Source organism: Lynx rufus, unplaced genomic scaffold (assembly GCF_022079265.1).
Source record: "Lynx rufus isolate CCGP_SWC_20201006 ecotype Redwood Valley unplaced genomic scaffold, mLynRuf1.p SCAF_2, whole genome shotgun sequence".
NCBI lineage: Eukaryota > Metazoa > Chordata > Mammalia > Carnivora > Felidae > Lynx > Lynx rufus.
Window position 1 is genome coordinate 214,014,079 of NW_025814834.1, and position 18,832 is coordinate 214,032,910.

At 56.0% G+C, this 18,832-nt stretch overlaps 1 protein-coding gene across 8 annotated transcripts in view; it reads right to left on the bottom strand.

Annotated features, from left to right (window-relative positions):
- Positions 1 to 260: 260 nt before the first annotated feature.
- Positions 261 to 18,832, bottom strand: part of MFN2 (mitofusin 2) — a 30,695-nt gene continuing 12,123 nt past the window's right edge. Inside the window, exons 2-17 of one of the 8 annotated variants that reach the window (XM_047083053.1) lie at positions 18,332 to 18,494; positions 17,506 to 17,630; positions 16,248 to 16,356; positions 16,021 to 16,128; positions 14,823 to 14,976; positions 14,545 to 14,612; positions 14,277 to 14,398; positions 12,166 to 12,292; positions 11,673 to 11,777; positions 11,300 to 11,402; positions 10,590 to 10,846; positions 9,619 to 9,774; positions 7,988 to 8,184; positions 7,053 to 7,187; positions 1,899 to 2,075; positions 262 to 1,058 (exon numbers count right to left, since the gene is read on the bottom strand). In XM_047083053.1, the coding sequence (XP_046939009.1) occupies positions 905 to 1,058; positions 1,899 to 2,075; positions 7,053 to 7,187; positions 7,988 to 8,184; positions 9,619 to 9,774; positions 10,590 to 10,846; positions 11,300 to 11,402; positions 11,673 to 11,777; positions 12,166 to 12,292; positions 14,277 to 14,398; positions 14,545 to 14,612; positions 14,823 to 14,976; positions 16,021 to 16,128; positions 16,248 to 16,356; positions 17,506 to 17,630; positions 18,332 to 18,460 (2,226 nt within the window). In that variant the 5' untranslated portion in view covers positions 18,461 to 18,494 and the 3' untranslated portion in view covers positions 262 to 904. Of the gene's footprint in view, positions 1,059 to 1,851; positions 2,076 to 5,407; positions 5,634 to 7,052; positions 7,188 to 7,987; positions 8,185 to 9,618; positions 9,775 to 10,589; positions 10,847 to 11,299; positions 11,403 to 11,672; positions 11,778 to 12,165; positions 12,293 to 14,276; positions 14,399 to 14,544; positions 14,613 to 14,822; positions 14,977 to 16,020; positions 16,129 to 16,247; positions 16,427 to 17,505; positions 17,631 to 18,331; positions 18,495 to 18,832 lie in introns of those variants that run through there. The other 7 variants (XM_047083048.1, XM_047083047.1, XM_047083049.1 and 4 more) reach the window with 7 other exon arrangements.

Below are 18,832 nucleotides of genomic sequence, written 5' to 3' on the forward strand. Positions count from 1 at the left end.
CCTCACCTCCACCACCCGCCGTGGGCCTCAACGCGGGGCCCCGACGTTCGTATGCACGATCCAGAAATGCGGAGTCGGTGCCCCAAGGGGCAAATCTTCCACCAAGGGGAGGAGAGAAATAGTGGATAAGTTCTTCCCCCTTCCTCCCCACCAGGAATGGTACCGGGCATCTCAAGGTCACAGTCTTATTCTGCAGGCACGTGTAATGGTAGCCAGCTGGATAAAGCATCCTTCTGCTAGCTCTCCCTCCTTCTCATTTTCTCTCCCTCCCTCCCTCCCTGCTCCTCTCTGGGGTTGTTCTGCAGAATAAAATGAGCGTGCGTGAGCCTTCCGCTTGAAGCTCTGCTTCCTGGGGAAGTCTGGACAAAGCACCATCCGTGTGCTGACCCCCAAGTGTGTGTCTCGGGGCCAGACTCCTCCTGAGCTCCAAGTTCTCGTACCCAGCTACAGCAGAGGGACCTTAGGCTGAACAGGTCCAACACGGAACTCCTGATTTCCCCCCAAACCTGCTCCACTAAAGCTCTCCCCATCCTACCACGTGCCCAGAACCCTGAGTCATCCGTGAGTCACGACGTGGCATCTGTCAGCGCATCACATCATTTCTGTCCTCAAAAGGCCTCCAGAACCTGACCACTTTTCACCACCTCCATCGCAGGACCCCATTAAGATGGAGGTCAGCTCACATGACTCCTCTGCCCAAAGCTCTCCAATCGCATCTACCTCACTGAGAGTAAAGCCAAAGTCCTTACCCCTAAGATCCCGGTCTGCCTCCAGTTCTGTTCCACACCTAATCTCCTACTCCTCTCTCCCTCCGTCACTCTGCTCCAGCCTCACCGGTCTCATTCTGTTGAAGACGTTGGGTATGCTCCTACCTCAGGGCCTTTGCACACACCGGTCCCTCTGTCTAGAACGCACTGCTCCAGATATCCACAGGACCGGTTTCATTCCCCCACCGTCTTCCTCCAAACGTCGTCTTGATCAATTGGACTGCGTTAAGAACTTCTCGCCAAAAGACACCAGTAGAAGAACGGAAGAGGGCCCGCCGGATGGGAGAAGATCTGAACAAGACGGGGAAAGGGACAGAACACGGGAGAGGCACATCACCCCTGACAGAGAGGATAACTGGGGTGTGAGAGGTGCCCGGCCTCATGGGTCACCAAGGAAATGCAAATTAAGCCCACTACAGACCCCTGGAGAGACCAAACTCGAAAGGGCTGACACTATCTAGTCGGCAAGGACGCAGAGTATCCAGATGCAAAGCCATGCGCCGACTCAGCTCGCCCAGCAGGTCTCCTGCACACGTGCCCCACAGAACGGGTCCTGTGTGCACCAGGGGAAGTGCTAGAACGGCCCAAGAAGCACTGTTCATAGGCCTACCCCAACCTCACTCCCATGCCCTTCCCTGCCTCACTCATCTTCCCCATGTGGACCTTATCTTCTGATACATTATGTCTTTGACTCCATTGGTTTGGCCTACAGTCTGCCTTCCCCCGCTAGCATACCAGCTCTAAAAACACCAGGAAGTTTTATCCACTTCATCCATTGCTGCCACTTCTAAAGCTTTGCACCGCGCCCATTAGCACCAGCAGGCACTCAGTATTTCGCTGAATTAATCAAATTCCTCGTTTGCACAAGGAGGCAAAGAAGTCACTGATTTTTTTGAGGAGATTTGGGTGCATGCGTCTACACGCCTGACACACCCAAGTTCTCATTAAGAGTTGGCTGTTCTCATCTCAAGCCTGAGAGTCTGACTCAGAGACCGAGATCTCTGTCCTGGAGGACAGAGTGGATTTACCTGACCTCTGTGAAGAGGGCCCAGCCTTAGAAGAGGGGTACATTCTGGCTACATACTTTGTGATTAAATAGGGACGTTGTTACTGGAGGACCGAAAATCCCACCTCTTGGGATTCCTCAGAACTCTCGGTGGGCAGATGAGGTAGGTTGAGAAACCACAGGCATCTGGTCTTGACTGGGGAGAGAGAACCAGGCGGTGTTGAGTGAGGAACACCCCTCTGGGAAGATGGGTCATCACCTCGGAGTAGCTGGTGAACAATTCGGTACATTGCAAACAGCAGCTGAAGAGAAAATACACAGAGAAAGGGTACCGAGTGACCAGAAATTTTTGGTTTCACCTACACGTATACGCACGTGTGTGCTCGTTCATCATGTTTCTAATTGTGGGTAAGGGTAAAAAGAAAAAAAGAAAAAAAGTTTGAAAGCCGCTGGACTTTGGGAAATTAGGACTTGGGCTCCAATCCAGGCTCCATCAGCCCTCCAGCTGCTGAGATTTGAACATTTCAAAGCCCCTAGTGCCATGCCTACTTTGGGGAAGTTTCCAGGAACATTTGTTAACCCTGGCTCCCAACCCCGGAGGGCTGATAATGTGTGTTACCGGGACAGGATTCATTAATTCAGCGGGTAGTTACTGAGTTCTGATTCTGTGTCAGGCACTGGGCTAGATGCTTGGCACAGATCAGTGAACAAAACAGACAAAGCCTCAGGCCTCGCAGGGCTTATGTTCTAGCACGTGGACACACAAAACAAACAGTATTAGGTGTTGGAGAATGGCTGTTAGGAAACACATCTATTCCAAATGCTGCAGGGTGAGGGGCCTGAGAAGCGCCAGGCAATAGGGGCAGAGACAGGGATTTTAAATAGGGTGGTCTGGGTAGACCCAGACCACGAGAGAACGTTCCGGCAGGCTTGGAGGTTAAAGAATTAGCGGTGGCAACGTCCAGAGGAACAGGCAGAGGGTCAGCCTGTGCAAAGGCTTAAGGTGAGTGCCTCGCAGTCCCAAACAGCAAGAAACCGGTGTGGCCAAAGCAGAGGGTGTCAGGGAGCAAGGGGCGGACGGAGGCAGTGCAGACCCCGAAAGGCCACCGGGATGATTCGGGCCTGTTCTGGGTGGGCCAGGAGCCAGGGTAGAGGAGTAACGTGAGCTGAGTTCTGGTTCAAATCTGTGGCGAAGTCCCTGGCTGCCTGCTGCCTCGAAACAAGCACAACGGGGCAGGGGTGGGAAGAGGGGACGGGTTAGGTGGCAGTGACCGGGACCGGGGCAGCGGCAGGGTCTAGAGGCATTTTGGAGACCAGAACTGACAGGTTGGATGAAGCGAGCGACACCGGGGTCCAGGATGATGCCCCAAGTTTGTGGCCCGGGAACGTGGAAGGATGAGGCTCCCACCCACCGCACTGCAGGGAGTGGGGGCGCCAGAGCCCGGCGGGACAGGTGTGGTGGGCCAGGGAGGCTGACTCGTCCCTGCTGAGGGCCCTTCAAAAAACAGAAAGAAAAGCTCCCAACCAAGTTCTCAGAAGGCAAACTAGGGTGGGCCAGTCTGAGTCATTGCTTTTTAAGTGAAAAATGAATGGCTTGGAGTTACAGCGAAATCTGTCAAGAAATCACTCTAGATTTCTGGTTCTCAAAGATCAGTTATGCCCGTTGTTCTTCTGAGAGTATCAGCGTCCTTCCAAGAGTAAGAGGAACCCGCAGGCAGATTACAGTTGGAACTTCCCCTAAATAAACTTAAGGTCATTTCAGAACGCGGCCTGCAGACCTGGGTTTGCATAAGAACAGTAAACTGAGATGCCACAGAGGGTTTCCAACTAGGTTTTATTTTAGTTCCAATGTTATCGGCAACGATACAGGAGCAGTTCAGGCAAATATACCACCTTAAATACATCGGAGGAAAAACTCACTGTGTCAAGCACGTCTCACACTCCAGCAAATGAACGTAAAGACAGGGAACAAAGTTAGCAGCATGAAATTAAAGTGCTTTTTGCCACACTTCGGTCAGAGTCTTTCCCTCAGTGGGATAAATTTAATTTTACTCATTGTATAAGAAACTCAAAATTCCATTCACCGCCCAGGGGCTACATTCAAAAAAATTCATGTTTAGTTATTCGAAATAAAAAAAAAATGACTCCCCCCAAAAAGCACAAAGTTCATTGGAATCGTGTGACACTGATTTCTCCTGACACGCTGTGAAGTGACCACCATCTAGGCCTGGCACAAAGCTCAGAACATCCTCCTGCCATGTGACCGTCGAGGCAACACCCACCACTTTGCCCCACACGCCGTCCGCTGAAGGTCTGAAAGACAAGCAGGCACCTGGAGAAGAGGCCACCTGCGTGGCCACCCACCAGTGAGCAGAGGCCACCAACTCATTTCCCGGAAGCTGGAGGGCGGGGGGCGGGGGGATTCAGGAGGACAGGCCCCACCTCTCTGCCAGAGCCCCACCTCTTTCTGGGAGAGAGAGCTTTCTGGTTTCTAGGAAGTTCTCCGACCTGAGCTGCAGAGGCTGCTTGCCCCAGTTAACACCCTGGGGACAGGAACCTGCCCCCTCTTCAACCAGTAACGATCCCAAACTCAACAGGAAACATTTCTCAAAGTCCACACGAGGTTGATGAGGGGAAGAGGCTCTGGGGGTCAGGGAGGGTGGCTGCTGGGTTTCCCATGCTGTCTCTCGGCCAACTGCAGCCTCAGCGGCACGGGAAACTTAGTCAGGAGGACTGACTGGTGGCCAAGGGCAGCCTGGGCCAAGGTGGGGGTGGGAACACCTCTTAAGGGGCATAACGGGGATGTGATCAAGCTAACCGTGCGAGCTCTCGGAGCCTGTGAGCCCCTCACAGGGCAAGGTCAAACAACCCTGTTCTCCGTGGACTCTACATTCTCCAACCATCCCGGACGGGGCGCCCCCCTCCCTCCGCCATCTTGCCTTCTGCTACATCCTCTAACGCTCTGGACCAACCCATCTATGACCAATAATAAAACCAGGCTACACAGGCTAAAGACTGAAAACAGAACAAGGGACACAGTGAAGAGAAGGGAGGCCAAGCCCCTCCTCAACGCGGTACCAGCTACCTGCTCTCTCCACACGCCCCTCCCCTCGGCCACCGACCCCGCCCCGGCTTCTGCAACATCTTTCCCGCCCCCTCATGGCACAAGGCCCCCCCCCCCCCCCCCAGCCTCCAACCCAATCTCTGCCTCCAAGATGTGTGGGAACCGCTCTGCCGATGCAGCGAAGCTCAGAAGCTGAAAAACCAAACTGACGCTCAGGCAGCAGCCCTTCCGGAAAAGCGTTCCAGTGCGATCGGGGAAGAAATCCCACCCTCCCTCGGGCGGCCCTTCTTTGCGAGCGTGGAGTGGAGCGGAGCGGAGCGGACGTGTGGTCGGGGATTAGTGTCGCTGGAGGACGGGGTCTGCCTGACGCCCTCTGAGGCGCCGACCAGGCGGCCCGCGGGGCCGGCGGATCCCGAGACCTTGTCAAGCACTCAAAAGAATCTCAGTCAAGTGCACCCGACAAAGCAAAGACTCGACTCCCTGGTACCACGCGGTCCACGGTCATCATCAAAAAAAAGAAGTCTCCTTTAGGGGTACGAGCCTGAAGGTCTTCCTGCAACGGCAGGCAAAGGGGGGGGGGAACTAGCGTTTCAGGGGCTCAAAATGGTATGAGACGGGGGTGCTTTCGTTCTCAGGGTGGCAGCACCGGACGGGAGCTGCCCGGGGCCCCGGTGGGGCCACACAGCACGGCCCCTCCCCACGCGGGCTGCGGCGCCAGGCTGCCCACTATCTGCTGGGCTGCAGGTACTGGTGCGTGAACATGTTGAGCTCGCTGTCCAACCAGCCGGCTTTGTTCCTGCAGAGAAAGGGTTAATTTGTAGCGCTCCAGCTGCCGACAGGTGACAGCATGACACACCGAGAGCGGTTCCAAGGACACTGGACTCATAGCCTCATTTACTCCTCTGATAACCCCCACTTTGCAGATGAGAGAAAGAGACCCAGAGAACTTATGACATAACTTCCCACAATCACGATTCATCAGCCGTGGAGCCAAAAGTAAGGCCTGTCTGACATTCAAGCCCTATGTCTGCTTCACCTGACCACAGGCAGGCCCCTGAACTGTCCGGAAGTCAGTTTTCCTGCCTGTCAGTGGGGGGTCGGGTTGCTGGATATGCGGCCCATACGGGCTCACCCCGTCCTTGTTGGCTATGAGCAGCAGAGGCATCGGTGACCACCCCCCGCCCCCACTGCCGAGGGGTCCTTGAAACTGACTCGCCCAGGGCAGTGGGCGGGGAGGGCACATCAGCCCGGGAAAGTCCACCGTTTGCCCAGGGGTTGGCACTGACGTCAGGGGCGGGGGCAGGAAGCGCAGGGTCCCCGGGTGCTGATGTTATCTCAGGCTGAACGGGCTGAGGACCTTTGCGGAGCGCTTTCTGGTTCAGCTCTGTGGCTCTGTCACGAGAGCTCGCTCCATTTTACAGATGAAAACAATGAGACTTAAGAAAGCTCAGTGATCCGCCCAAACACGAGTGCCTGGGCCAGAACCCAGGCCTCTGGCTCCTTAGATTGACCCCCCCAGCAAAGCTTGGACAGAAGCTCCGACTTTCCACAGGGACCCCGCACGGACCTGGGTGCCAGTGGGGGCTCTGCCCGTCACCAGCTGCCTGACCACCTTTCCGATGGGTAAAAATGCCGACATGGCCCCTTCCCTGCGCCCAGAGAAATGGAGTAAAGCATGTGGCGGGTCCAGCCCAGACACCCCGGTGCACAGTAGACAGAGAAAGACCATGAACGTGCGGAGTGTCCCGGGGTGCCGGAGCCACTCACACCTGGATCCTCTCCTCCTGGCCTCGCCACTGCCTGTGGGACCCCAGACAAGTTACTTAACTCCTGGAGGCTGCAATTTCCCCTTTTAGAAAACGGAGATAGGTGACACGACCCTGCAGGGACACGGACGGGTGAGCGGCACGGCGCCCGTCAAGTGCCTGAGATGCTGCTGAAGGAGAAGGTGCCCGTGAGCGGTCCCTTCACGGCTCCCTTCCGCCTGGCTCCTCCTCCGCCAAGGCCCCGACGGAGAGCGTCCGCAGGGCAGTAACTCTACATCCTGTCGAACGTCCAGCGCCGGCACCGTATCTGGCACCCAGAAGATGCTAGCAAACAGCTCACGCGGAGTGAAGTTCACGTCCACGCAAGACACAGACAAGCAGCCAAAACACGGCTGCGCCCGGGCCGCACGCCGGAGCCCACCGCCTCCGGCCTCCCAGGGCGACCTCACCTGAGCAGCTTTGCTTTGCTCTGAAGTGAATCGAGAACCTCGATTTTCTTGTTCATGGCGGCGATGTCCTGCTCCAGGTTCTCCCGGGTGACGTCAACTTGCTGGCACAGGTGGGCAAAGGTCCCAGACAGTTCCCTGAGTGGGAGAGAGTCGGGATCAATGGGGCCACGTGGCTGGTTTGCAGAACACGGGCACTGGCTAGATCCACCTGGTGCCCATCGGTCAGCCGCTGGCAGCTCTGCCCTGCACCACGCCGGTGTGGCAGAATCTTCTCCGCCCGCTGCCCAGACCAAGGACGCCACACACGCTCAGCGTCAGCACAGTGAGAGACCCAGGAGCACCCTGCCTGGGGCACAGCAGGCGGGGATTCAGATCCCAGCTCTGCCACTAATCACCAAGTGGCAGGGGAAAAGGGACGGCCCCTCGAGCCTCGGTTTCCCCATCTGGAAAAAGGAGACGCCCGCACAAACAATGTCTACTTCAAAGGGTTCACAGAGAAAATGAAAAATTAGGTGCGGGCAAGGGGCCCACCACGCAGCAGTGTGAGGAAGGCAGGCCGGCACTCCTCCCGCCCCGACTAGCCAGGCAGGCAGCCTGGCCCCCTCCTGCCCAAAGCTGTGCCAGGAAGACAGGGCCGGGTCTTAGAATTTCAAAGCTCTGCCTACAGACCTTGAAAAAACACTACAAGTAACGTCCCTCGTCCGCCCGCACCTCCCTTCCTTGGGGGAACAGAGGCCTAACTGGCCCCGGCCCCGGGCATAGGGTGTCCCCGGAAACAGCTTTCTCCCCATCCCTGGTCTCAGAGCCGACACTGCACGGCTGAAGGCCAGTGTCAGATGATGCTGGGGATCCAGCGGTTCCCAGGGCAGGTCCAAGGGAAGCTAGCGGGAAGTTCTGAACCAAAGGAGCCGGCCCCGGCCCCGCGGGGGACTCACTGCTGGACTTGGTGGCTGCAGTTGGAGCCGGTGTAGCTGATGATGAGTTGCAACTTCTCGCTGGCATACTCCACGAACTGACGCTTGAAGGCCCTCTCCTTGGCCCTGGTGGTCCAGGTCAGACGCTCGTAGACATACAGGAGGCCATAGAGCCCAAAGGACAGGGCAATGAGCCGCCAGCCCACCGCCTTCCACACCTGCAGAGGCACAGCGATCAGCCGGTGTGGACCCTCTGCCGCCCCCTGCCTCTCCCAAGGGCCCCAAAGAGCCTTTGTGTCTCTCCTCAGAACGCCTCCTTCCACACCTCTTTGATCCCACGGAGGCCAGAAGGGCAGGAACCTAATTCAGAAACAGGGTAACTTAGCATTGGTCACACGAGGAGACTTGTGCTAGGAGGTGAGGGTAGGGAGGGGCGGTTAGGGGAGTGTGGGGGGTAGGGGAGCGTTGGGAGTAGGGGAGGAGGCACTGGCACCAGAAGCATGGAACCAGACACGCAGAGCCCCTAAAGACAAAAGCAGGTGCTCTAAAGTGACATTCCATCCTGAGGACACTGACGAGTAGAATCCCTCACGTCTTTCCTCAGAGGGTGGCTTCTGTCGCTCTGGTCCGTGACACTTTAGTTCGAGGCAGCGCGGTCACAAAAAGCACTGGACACGGAGCCAGAAATCAAGGCGTCAGTGCCACCTGCCGTCCTGGTTGAAACCCACGCCAAGTTTCTTTACACACGTTCCTCCCAAAAGAGGCCTGATGGTCTCTCCAGGTCTCAGGGTGGTTTGGGTAAAATGGGCTATTTGACAGGGTCCCGTGACCACCGAGTACCGGCGCCTCAGCTAACGACCCTCTGCCAGGTCACCGTCTGAAACAAGCCACACGGCACGCCAAGTCTGTGGAGACGGAGAGCAAGGGGCCTCAGCTGTGTCCACCCCAGTCTTCCGAGCTGAGAGCACAATCCCCAGCAGTTTTGTCCCTGTCACATCTGCCACCACTCTACGGCTCGAACGACCACAGCAGAGAGAGCGAGCCCACATCCCCAGAAAACTCAGGGTGAAAGTGTCCTGGCCGCAGTGTGTCGTGCATCAGGACGTGGGGAGTACCCCAGTCACCAAGAAGGCAGCCTGCGATCTCAGGCTTTGGAGTGGAAAGGAAAGGGCAAGAAAACCAGGAGACAGACACGCAAGGGTTCAAGGCCCAGCCTGGTCTCTCTGTCTTAAACCCTTGCCAGTTTCGCTCTGGGCTTCCTCACCTCCTGGCCACGCCCACCTGTCTGGACTCCAGCTTTGTCACCTTCTCGGGTCCCTTCCCCGAAGCCCGTCACGTAGTAGAGACCTTCAGGTCAGAGTTCCAATCCTAACTGTCTTTGGCGAGCCACCCAGACTTTCCTCCTCTGTCACACGGGAGCGGTGCCGTCTGAACGTCGCGTCGGCTGAGACTTCAAGAAGTCAATGACTAACACGCTGAAGCTCAGGCTGAGGCCGCACAGCTCCCGAGACCAGAGACCACCGTGAGAAGCCACAGGTGGGCGTGAAAACGCCGCTGTGTGGACGCGGGGACCCTGACCAGCACCGTGCCCCTCAGGCCCCACCCGCCTGTCCTCCAGCCCCCGCCCTTCCCGGGCAGGGCTGCTCACTGACCACGCCTCCGACAACGAGAATGCCCATGGAGGTCCTGGATGTCAGGGAGGCCAGGCCGGTGACCATGGAAACCATGAGCTCTTCTTGGGTGAGGGAGCCCTGCGGCAGCGGGGGCATGCTGGGGTTGGCTGGCGTCAGGGGGATGGGGCGCTGCACCTGAAAAGACACGACAGAAGGGGTAAGAAGAATGTGGCAGGTCTCTGGTTCAACAGAACCCTCAGTGACCCTCAGGACCAGGGGTCCTGGGTCAGAGACACAGAGCGGCTCTTCGGTTTCCAAAAAGGCAAAAAGAAAATTAAGCTTTGCGTGCAGCAAGGAAGGACCGAAGCTTCGTAACAGACCGGCCAGCCCCAAGGTGAGCACTGTGGGGACCCCACAAAATGCGAGCAGTGGCAGCCCCAAATGCCTCGGTACAATTCCCCCGAAGTGGGGGTGTGCACCAGGCGCAGTACACACATGAGTTCGACAGGTAGAGACATGAGTGGTTTTAAAAATCTAAATTTTAAGGGCGCCTGGGTGGCTCAGTCAGTTAAGCGTCCGACTTCGGCTCAGGTCATGATCTCACAGTACATGGGTTCAAGCCCCACGTCGGGCCCTGTGCGGACAGCTCAGAGCCTGGAGCCTGCTTCGGATCCTGTGTCTCCCTTTCTCTCTGCCCCCTCCCCTGCTTCTGCGCATGCATGCTCTCTCTCTCAAAAATAAAAAATTTTTTAAAAATCTAAATTGTAGAACGGTGGTATGTGGATAGACTTAAATCATCTATATTCACAAGTCACACGCTTCATTTGACATACGTTAGAAAAAACACTCAGCTAACGTTTTTAATTCCGCAGATATCGGTGCTTAAGTCAAGGCTACGTGGATTTGTGGCAAAAACCCGGACCGTGGTGTGGTAGCACACGTGCCACGGCTGAAACCGCAGGTAACCCCCTGAGAATGGCTCCTAGGTCTGGAGACAGGTGCAGACTGACCTCTGGTGACACCCAAGGGTGCGGGACACTGCTTGCCTGGTCACCGTAGCCCATCAAGGCCCGGCGGCTGTTCTTGGGGCCCAGGAACCTATTCACCAGCATGGTCCACCCGAGTGAAAAATGGAACTCGATGTCCTCCTGGAAGTCAGCACACAGCTTGTCACAGTTCAGGTCGTAGCTGAGGGAGAAGCACTGCCGAGGGACCAGCATGTCTATCTGACTCCGCACAGACGCAGGAAGGAGGGGTTTCAAACCATCTGTCGGGAACACAAACGAGGGGAAAGCGCGTCGGCTCGGCCCTGTGCCACAGCGGGGTCCAGCCTCGAAATGGAGGCCGTGCCAGCCTCCGCCGAGGACGCAGACTGCTCTGCAGGAATGGCCTGTGGCGCCACAAGGGCCCCTCCCAGAGAGGCAGGCCAGCTGGCCCCAGGGGCGTGTGGACCGAGGCTCCAACACCTGCTGACGTTTATGCTTCGGGTGAATTTAAGGACAGGCCAAACTCTCAGCCTGTGACAGTCCCGTGTGGTAACTCAAGCCGGCTCCCCGAGTCTGTGTGTGGAACACAGGCTCCGCACACCCCAAGAACCTGAGGGTACCAGACAGACTCATCGTCAAGAGTGACAGACAAGGAGAGGCCATTATTTCTGTGGACTGGCCTCCAAAGCTGACCGCTGGGCAACCCAAAGCCCCAGTCTCAAGTCCCCACTGACCTATCATGTCCTGCTGCATGGTTTGCAGAGAGCTGGTGATGGCTGTGGAGCAGCGGTCGGACATATTCCGACCCAGTCCTTCCTCTATATGGCGGTGCAATTCCTGCAACAGGGAGGCAGAGGTTCAGAGAGGCAACGCCCCCGTCAGGAGTTCGTTCTGGGGAGCCAGGGGACAAGGAAGCCCGAGGCTGGTCAGCCCGCACCCAGCAGGTGACTGCGGAACGCGGAGTGGAGCCTGGGTCCTATCTCCCTGGCTGAGGGACCCTGACGCAGGCCAGCAGGGGCCGAATCACTGTCGCGTGGCAATTCCACCCAGCGGCCCAAGGGATTAAAGCGAGTCCCCGTGCAGAACACCTGCTGCTTAACGACTCACGTTCTTGTAGACCTTGAGGACCACTGGGGAAGGGTGGAAATCCATCTGGTATTCGTCCACCAGCACGGAGAGGCGCCTGATCTCCTCCGCCATCGCAGTGGACACCTGCGGGAGAGGGACGCGTACCATGAAGCATGGAGGGCAGGTGAGCCTGGTTCCCTCCTGCAGCACCAGGAGAGCCTAACGAGTCCTCGCAGACCGCATGAGCTTCCCCACAAGCCAGCGCTCTTCTCAGCTCCCCTACGGCAGGAAAGCTTTTGAGGGAGAAGGGATGTCCGAGTGGCGGGCAAATGCTCCTCGGAGATGTGGAGGGGAGGCCCAGAGCACAGGGACTTGCCCAGGGTCACACGAGGGACCAGGGAGCCCAGGGGAGGCTATGCGCCCGCTCCAGTCAGGGCCACAACTTCCTTCTGGAAGGCTGAGAAACCCGCCAGCACCCTGGACACTCCTAGGCAGTCCAGATCGCCCAGAGTGCTTCCTCCACGATCCTCACCTGCCTCTCCACCTCCTCCGTGATCTGTTTAATCCGCAGCTTATAGTCCTGCGCCAGGAGCTCCAGCTGCTTGTCAATAAACCTCAGCCGCTCTTGCCGTTCTTCCCGCATCTCCAGGCAGTAGACCCTGAGAGAAAGCGCGCTGGGCTCAGGAGCGGGTCCCCACCCAACCAAGCGGAGGAGCGAGGGGACGCCAGGAAGGCTGCACATGCCCCAGCTGGGGCCCCAGCAATGTCAGACGGTGCCCAGAAGCATGCTCTCCCCGTTCCTGAGCACCAGCCCTGTGCCCTTAGGTCTGCCAGCTGGGAAGAGGTGGTGGGGGACCAAGGAGGATGCTTGGGGGGATGGGGAGGGGGGCGTTTAGAACAGATTCTGCTCATTAATCCGGGAAAAAAAAAAGCTCAGCCTCACTAGTCATCGGGGAAATGAAATTAAAAAGAGGTACTACTCTACGCAGGCAGGAACCTGGCAAAAATCACCAAGTCTGAAGTGCCGGTAAGGCTCGGGGAATGCACAGTCCCAGCACGCACCGCGGGGGAACTGGGGACGCGTTCAGACGTTTCAGAGGGCATCAGAGGAAAACGCTAAAACTGAAAATGCACACACCCTAGGACGAAACAGTTCTGCCTCCGGGAGTTAAGCTCCTAGACATACTCTTAACAAATGTGCACAAGGGGCCACTTGAACCGGTGTCCTCTGCAACAGGGTTTGCAACAGAAAAGAATTAAATCTAAAAACTAATCCATTGGCTGGGGCACCTGGGTAGCTCGATCAGTTAAGCGTTGGACTCTTGGTTTCAGCTCAGGTCACGTTCCCAGAGTCGTGAGATCGAGCCCCACGTCCGGCTCTGTGCTGACAGCGCAGAGCCTGCTTGGGATTCTCTCTCTCCCTCTCTCTGCCCCTCCCCTGCTTGCACAGGTGTGCGTGCATATGCTCTCTCTCTCGCTCTCTCTCAAATAAATATCAAAAAATAAACAAAAATAAAAATCAACCCATAGGAAAATGAGGTATATTGCCAACGGGATGCTCTATCTCAGTTAATAGAAACACCAACTCTGTGTTACCAGCTCTGTGTTACCTGAAAGGGATAGGGGACAAAACCAAAGCCAAGTGGAAAGAAACACAAGGTGCCCTGACACGTTCAGTATGACACCCTGTCCACATGCCTGAGGCACATCCACAGCAGTATTATGTATTCTTCAGGATTTATGCAAAAGTACTTTCTAAATGGATGATGGGGCTACACACCAAATTCATGGCTGCCATTGCCTCTGAGGAGTGGGCAGGGTGACAGCGGGGGAGGGGCTGAAGACTCAAAGGGTGTTTGATGTTTTTTGTTTTATTTCAACTTTAGGATAATATAAAGCAAACACTAAAGAAAGCAAGATGTTTTTACGTTATTCTCTGTATTTTCCCATATTTAAATTTCTATTAAAAACAAAACAAAACAACAACAACAAAAAACGGGGCACCTGGGTGGCTCAGTCGGTTAAGCATCTGACTTCAGCTCAGGTCATGATCTCACGGTTCGTGAGTTTGAGCCCTGCATCGGGCTCTGTGCTGAAAACTCAGAGCCTGGATCCTGCTTTGGATCTGTGTCTCCCTCTCTCTCTGTCCCTTCCCTGCTCAAGCACGCGCTCTCTCTCTCTCTCAAAAATAAACATTAAAAAAAAAAAAGATTATTTTTAAAAAACTGTGCCCTGGGGGCACCTGGCTGGCTTAGTGCAGTGGAGCATGTGCCCTTGTTCCTGGGGACCGAGCTCAAGCTCCACGATGGGTGTAGAGATTACTCACAATAAAATAAAATCTTTAAAAAAACCAAATCCACGTCTCCTGCCTCTAGCTCTGAGAAACGCTGCCATGCTCAGTGTGGTGTCAGCTGAGGCCTCCAACACCAGGCTTGTGGGGCAACACTTCTAAGAACCACCACACAGACCACGTGGGATGACCAGATACCCACCCAATGGCCATCCTCGCCAGGCTGCTCCCTGGGGATCTCACTAGTCCCGGTGGCACCCCAGAGACTCAGCTCTGCCGGCAAGTCCCCAGGCTGGGGTGAGTGATCCCTTCCCAGCTCTGCCCTCTGCGGGCACGCGGTGTCGGGTTCTTACCGCTGCTCCTGTGCCGCAACGTGCAGGGAGTCCATGATGAGACGCACCGCTTCCGCAATCTGCTTGGCCCTGACCGTGTGCTGCTCGAACTTGGTCTTCACCGCAGACTGGGAGATGCACTCCTGGAACAGACAAGAGGTGCTGAGGAAGGCGGGGGCCACTGGGGTCCACCAGCCCCAGGCGAGGCTCTGGCGTTCACTGCCAGGGTCACGGCTGGCGGGTGCCGGGGAGGCACAGAATAATCAAACGCTGGAATCAAAGGGCTCACCTCAAATCTCCTTTCAAAGTTCTGAAACTCAAACATCCTCACTTGAAAGCCTTCTGCAAGAGCGCCCCCTAGGAGAATTACACCATATTAGTCCGGAAACAACCCCAGAAGGAAATGGTAACATCGTCCAAAGCCAAGCCAACAGGGCACTTGGCTTAAACACTGGCCGAGAAGCAAAGAGCTTCTCCCTCAAGGCTCTTCATCAGAACCATCTTTACGGGCTGAGCACAAGCCAGATGTCTCAACCATCAGGGAAAAGGAAGTCTGTTCCATCGTACCTCCTTCAGGCATGCCCTGGGCCTTCTGGATCCTGGCGTTGAGCACCTCCTTGGCAGATACAAAGAAAATGCGGTCTCCAGCCTGGCCTCGGTCCACCACGCCCAGCTCATCCACCAGGAAGCTGGTACAACGTTCCATGTGCTGCCGCCGCACCTGAAGCCCAAGCAGATGGGTGGGTGTGACCAGGTGGGGTGCCAGTGGCCCCCTCCCAATGGAGCCCACAGCCCCGAACTGCCTCTCTTCTAAAGAAGAGGTAAGGTAGTCACATGGTTCAGTATTCCACAGGTACAAACACACACCTCCCACACACATGAGGAATCATCTCCCACTATCGCTGTTCTCTAGCCACCAAGTTCCCCAGAACCCACGTCATGGGGGTTTCTTGGGGCACAGGCTGCCACAAATATTTTATGCACATACAAGCAGAAATGCCTAAACCTGCCCCAAACTACCTCTTGTTAGAACCCACACGGCGTCTCACTTTGGTGCCCAGAAGGAAAGGAACCCGGAGCCAAGAAACCTAAACTTGGGCTTCACCCTGCCAAGCCGAGTCCTCCCAGGGCCTCGTTTATAAGATCAGCGGACGCCACCGGGAAATCCCTTCTAGCTCTGAAATCCTCAGGTTCTACTGGGAGGTGCTTTCCTCAAGTCAGCAGATTTCCTCCTTCCAAGAACTCTGTTCCACGCATCTCATAGACAAGGAGCTTCCCCATCACTGTCCAGCGTCAGCCTGCGGGCCGCGCGCCTCATCGTCCCATGTTACCAGTCTGTTACTCCTTTTCCTTTCCTCTCATGCAAAAAGGTAAAGAACTAGAGGATTTGCCAGTAGGAATCAATTATTCTTTGCTCCTCCTTTAAGCTTCTTTCCTGGACGTCTTCTGAAAGCTGAGCCTGTTCTATAACGAGTAACTCTTCCTGAACTGAAGTGAGCACTGGCCTCAAACAAGGGTGTGGTTGATGCGGTGGGGACGCTTTTCAGGCCTGGATGACAGCCTTTGGAAGAGTAGAGGGAGCAGGGGAAGTGAGCAGAAGTGAAGGGAGTGTTCCTAAAGCTCTCAGAAGACACCACAGTGACCCCAGGGAACACCTGGGAAATCTCTAGTGAAGAAGTCAGTCACAGGCCCAATGTGGCCGGAGAGCCCACGGAGAGGCTCTGGGGGGACACGGTCCCAAAGTGACGATTAAAGAGCTACTCACCTCTTCCATGTACTCAGGCTCCGAGGCGGACGCGTCCCAGCGGTTGTTCAGGATGAAGATGTTCGGGCGGGACAGGCGCTCACTCACCTTGTGGAAGAACTGCTTCTCCTGAAGGGGGACAAAGACCTCAGTACAGGAGGGGCTGTGCTGGCCAAGGTCGTCAGCCACACGCACCCCCTGCCCGCTCAGCTGGGGTCCAGGAGTGTGGGAAAAGGTGGAGGGGTTACCGTCTGCATCAGGGTGGACTCTGAGTTGGCCACCAACACAAACACGTCGGCGTCCAAGCAAAACTTGTCAATCCAGCTGTCCAGCTCTGTGGTGACGTCGATGCCAGGGCTAGAGGTGACGGGGTAAAGCATCATCAGGCACACACACCTTGGGCCCTAGTCTTCCTGCTCTGCACAGACTTGAGGCAGCCAGGCAAAGGAGGAGAAAGTTACAGGTGTGAGAGAAATCGGGCCTGGCCTTTACTGGAGGGATAATTACTTTTCATTTCATATCCTTCCTGATAGTCTGAAAATACGTTTTGTGTTTTGTTCCACCCCTGTATCACTTTTATTAAAACAACGGTTTGGGGCGCCTGGGTGGCTCAGTCGGTTAGGCATCTGACTCTTGATCTCGGCTCAGGTCATGATCTCATGGTTCAGGAGTTTGAGCCCCTCGCTGGCAGCATGGAGCTTGCTTGGGATTCTCTCTCTCCCCCTCTCTCTCCCCCTCCCCTGCTCTCTCTCTTTTTCTCTCCCCCTCAAAATAAACATTGAAAGAAAATAAAATTAAAACATTAAAAATAATGACTTGTGGGGCAACTGGGTGGCTCAGTCTGTTAAGCGTCCGACTTTGGCTCAAGTCATGATCTCACAGCTCGTGAGTTCGAGCCCCATATTGGGCTCTGTGCTGCCAGCTCAGAGCCTGGAGCCTGCTTTGGATTCGGTGTCTCCCTCTCTCTCTGCCCCTCCCCCGCTTGTACTCTGTCTCTCCCTCTCAAAAATAAACATTAAAAAATTTTTTTTTTAATAATGGTTTGTAATTTCGCTTTGCAGATACGCAATTAAGGTGAAATTTTATATTTCTGTGAGTCCAATAAGCACTACGGTACCGTACTTCTCAAGACAGTTATGACCTGCCCCAAAGTGTTCCTTGGAGAGAAATAAAATACCACACGGACCCCAACACCACAAGCTCCCAACCCTAATACGCACACCAACCTCGGGTTATAGCTGAGAACCTCCTCAACTTTTGGGCCTCCCTCCCATCTGTCTTTATGGATCGTCACTGGGACATTTCCAGGGCACTGATGCCAACGGCTACAGCAGCCAGACCCGGGGGAAATCCAGGAGGCGGGAGGATTTGGCTGAGCCAGTAGGAAAGGCAGCACGAGAAGCAGAGCACCAAACAGGCCCCAGGGGACCCTGGCTGGAGGATGCAGAAAAAGAAACCCGGAGAGGGCCCAGTGTGGACCTCCTACGGAGGCACTTTCCCTCTTACCTGTCCATCAGCACGAGGTCATCCTTCAGAAGTGGGCACTTGGAGTTGGGCCACATCACACTCACTAGGCTGCCAGCATGGAGCTGCTCGTCCTGGTGAAGGGCATGGGCCAGCTGGTTCACAGTCTGACGGGGGAGGAGGAAAAGAATGAAAGAAAGAAAGAAAGAACAGAGCTGAGGAAGACTCGCTGGCCGCCAGCCTGCCCGTGCCGCCTGGCACGCGGGGCTCGGTGGCCCAGTGCTGCGGCCTGGTCTGCTTCCCTTACTCCTTTCATTGCACACGGAAAAGCCAAGGGCCGGGCCGAGCCAATAAGAAACAACTACTCTTCACTCCTTTCAAAGGCTGCTTTCTTGGCTGTTGTCCTAAAGCTGCAGTTATTTTGCACTGATGAGTTCTCCATGCACCGAAAGGAGCTTCTGGCCCCAAACAAGAATGCCAGCGGCTCTCAGAAAAATAAAAACGGACCAGCCACGGGCTATTGACTCACAACCACGGGACAAGTGCAGGAGTCGCCCTGTAGCAACAGCCCAGCAAACGAGGCACACGCACTCTTCTGAGCGAGGAGAAGAGCCACCGGCCTGCTTGGCAACACAGGAACTGGAGCCTCCTGACTCCTGGCGCTCTTCAGACCCGCCCGGAAGCTCTCAAACCTGCCCAAGCTCAGCTCTGACAGGCCTTCCCATTTCCCACCACACGGGCACCACCCTCTCCTTAGAGGTGCTGACTGCCCGGTCACAGTGGACGTCCCGGTTGGTCTACGCCCAGACTCGACCCGCCAGCACACCCCCCCCTCCCCCCGGCACGGTCCCCGCCACGGCACCCTCACCTTGACGCTCCTCTTCTCCTCCGAGCCCTCTGTGAGGAGGAAGGCCTCGTGACCGTCTGTGCCCTCTACCCGCAGGAAGCAGTTGGTGGTGTGGCCGATCCCTGAGGGCAGAACTTTGTCCCAGAGCATGGCATTGATCACGGTGCTCTTCCCGTTGCTCGTCCTGCGAGGACAACCAGCCGTCAGGGAGACCACCCGTACCTGCCTTGCAGGCTTCCACACAGAAGATGCCAGCCTGGGAGCCCGAGTCTCTGCAGTGGCACCAGTACCCAGACAGGGGGAGCGAGCACTCTGTGTTTATGCAAACGGATGGACAAACACCTCTGGCCTGTGCCCATGATGTGCTCCCAGGTCATCACTGCAAACCTACCCGCGGGGGCCACCCTAATCTTGGTAACTAGCGTGGTAATCTTTAACAGGGGTGCTAAGTGCATGCGATTGATTTACTAACCCTCCCTCTGTTACCTATTAATCCCACATTCCTCTCAAGAAGGAGAAGAG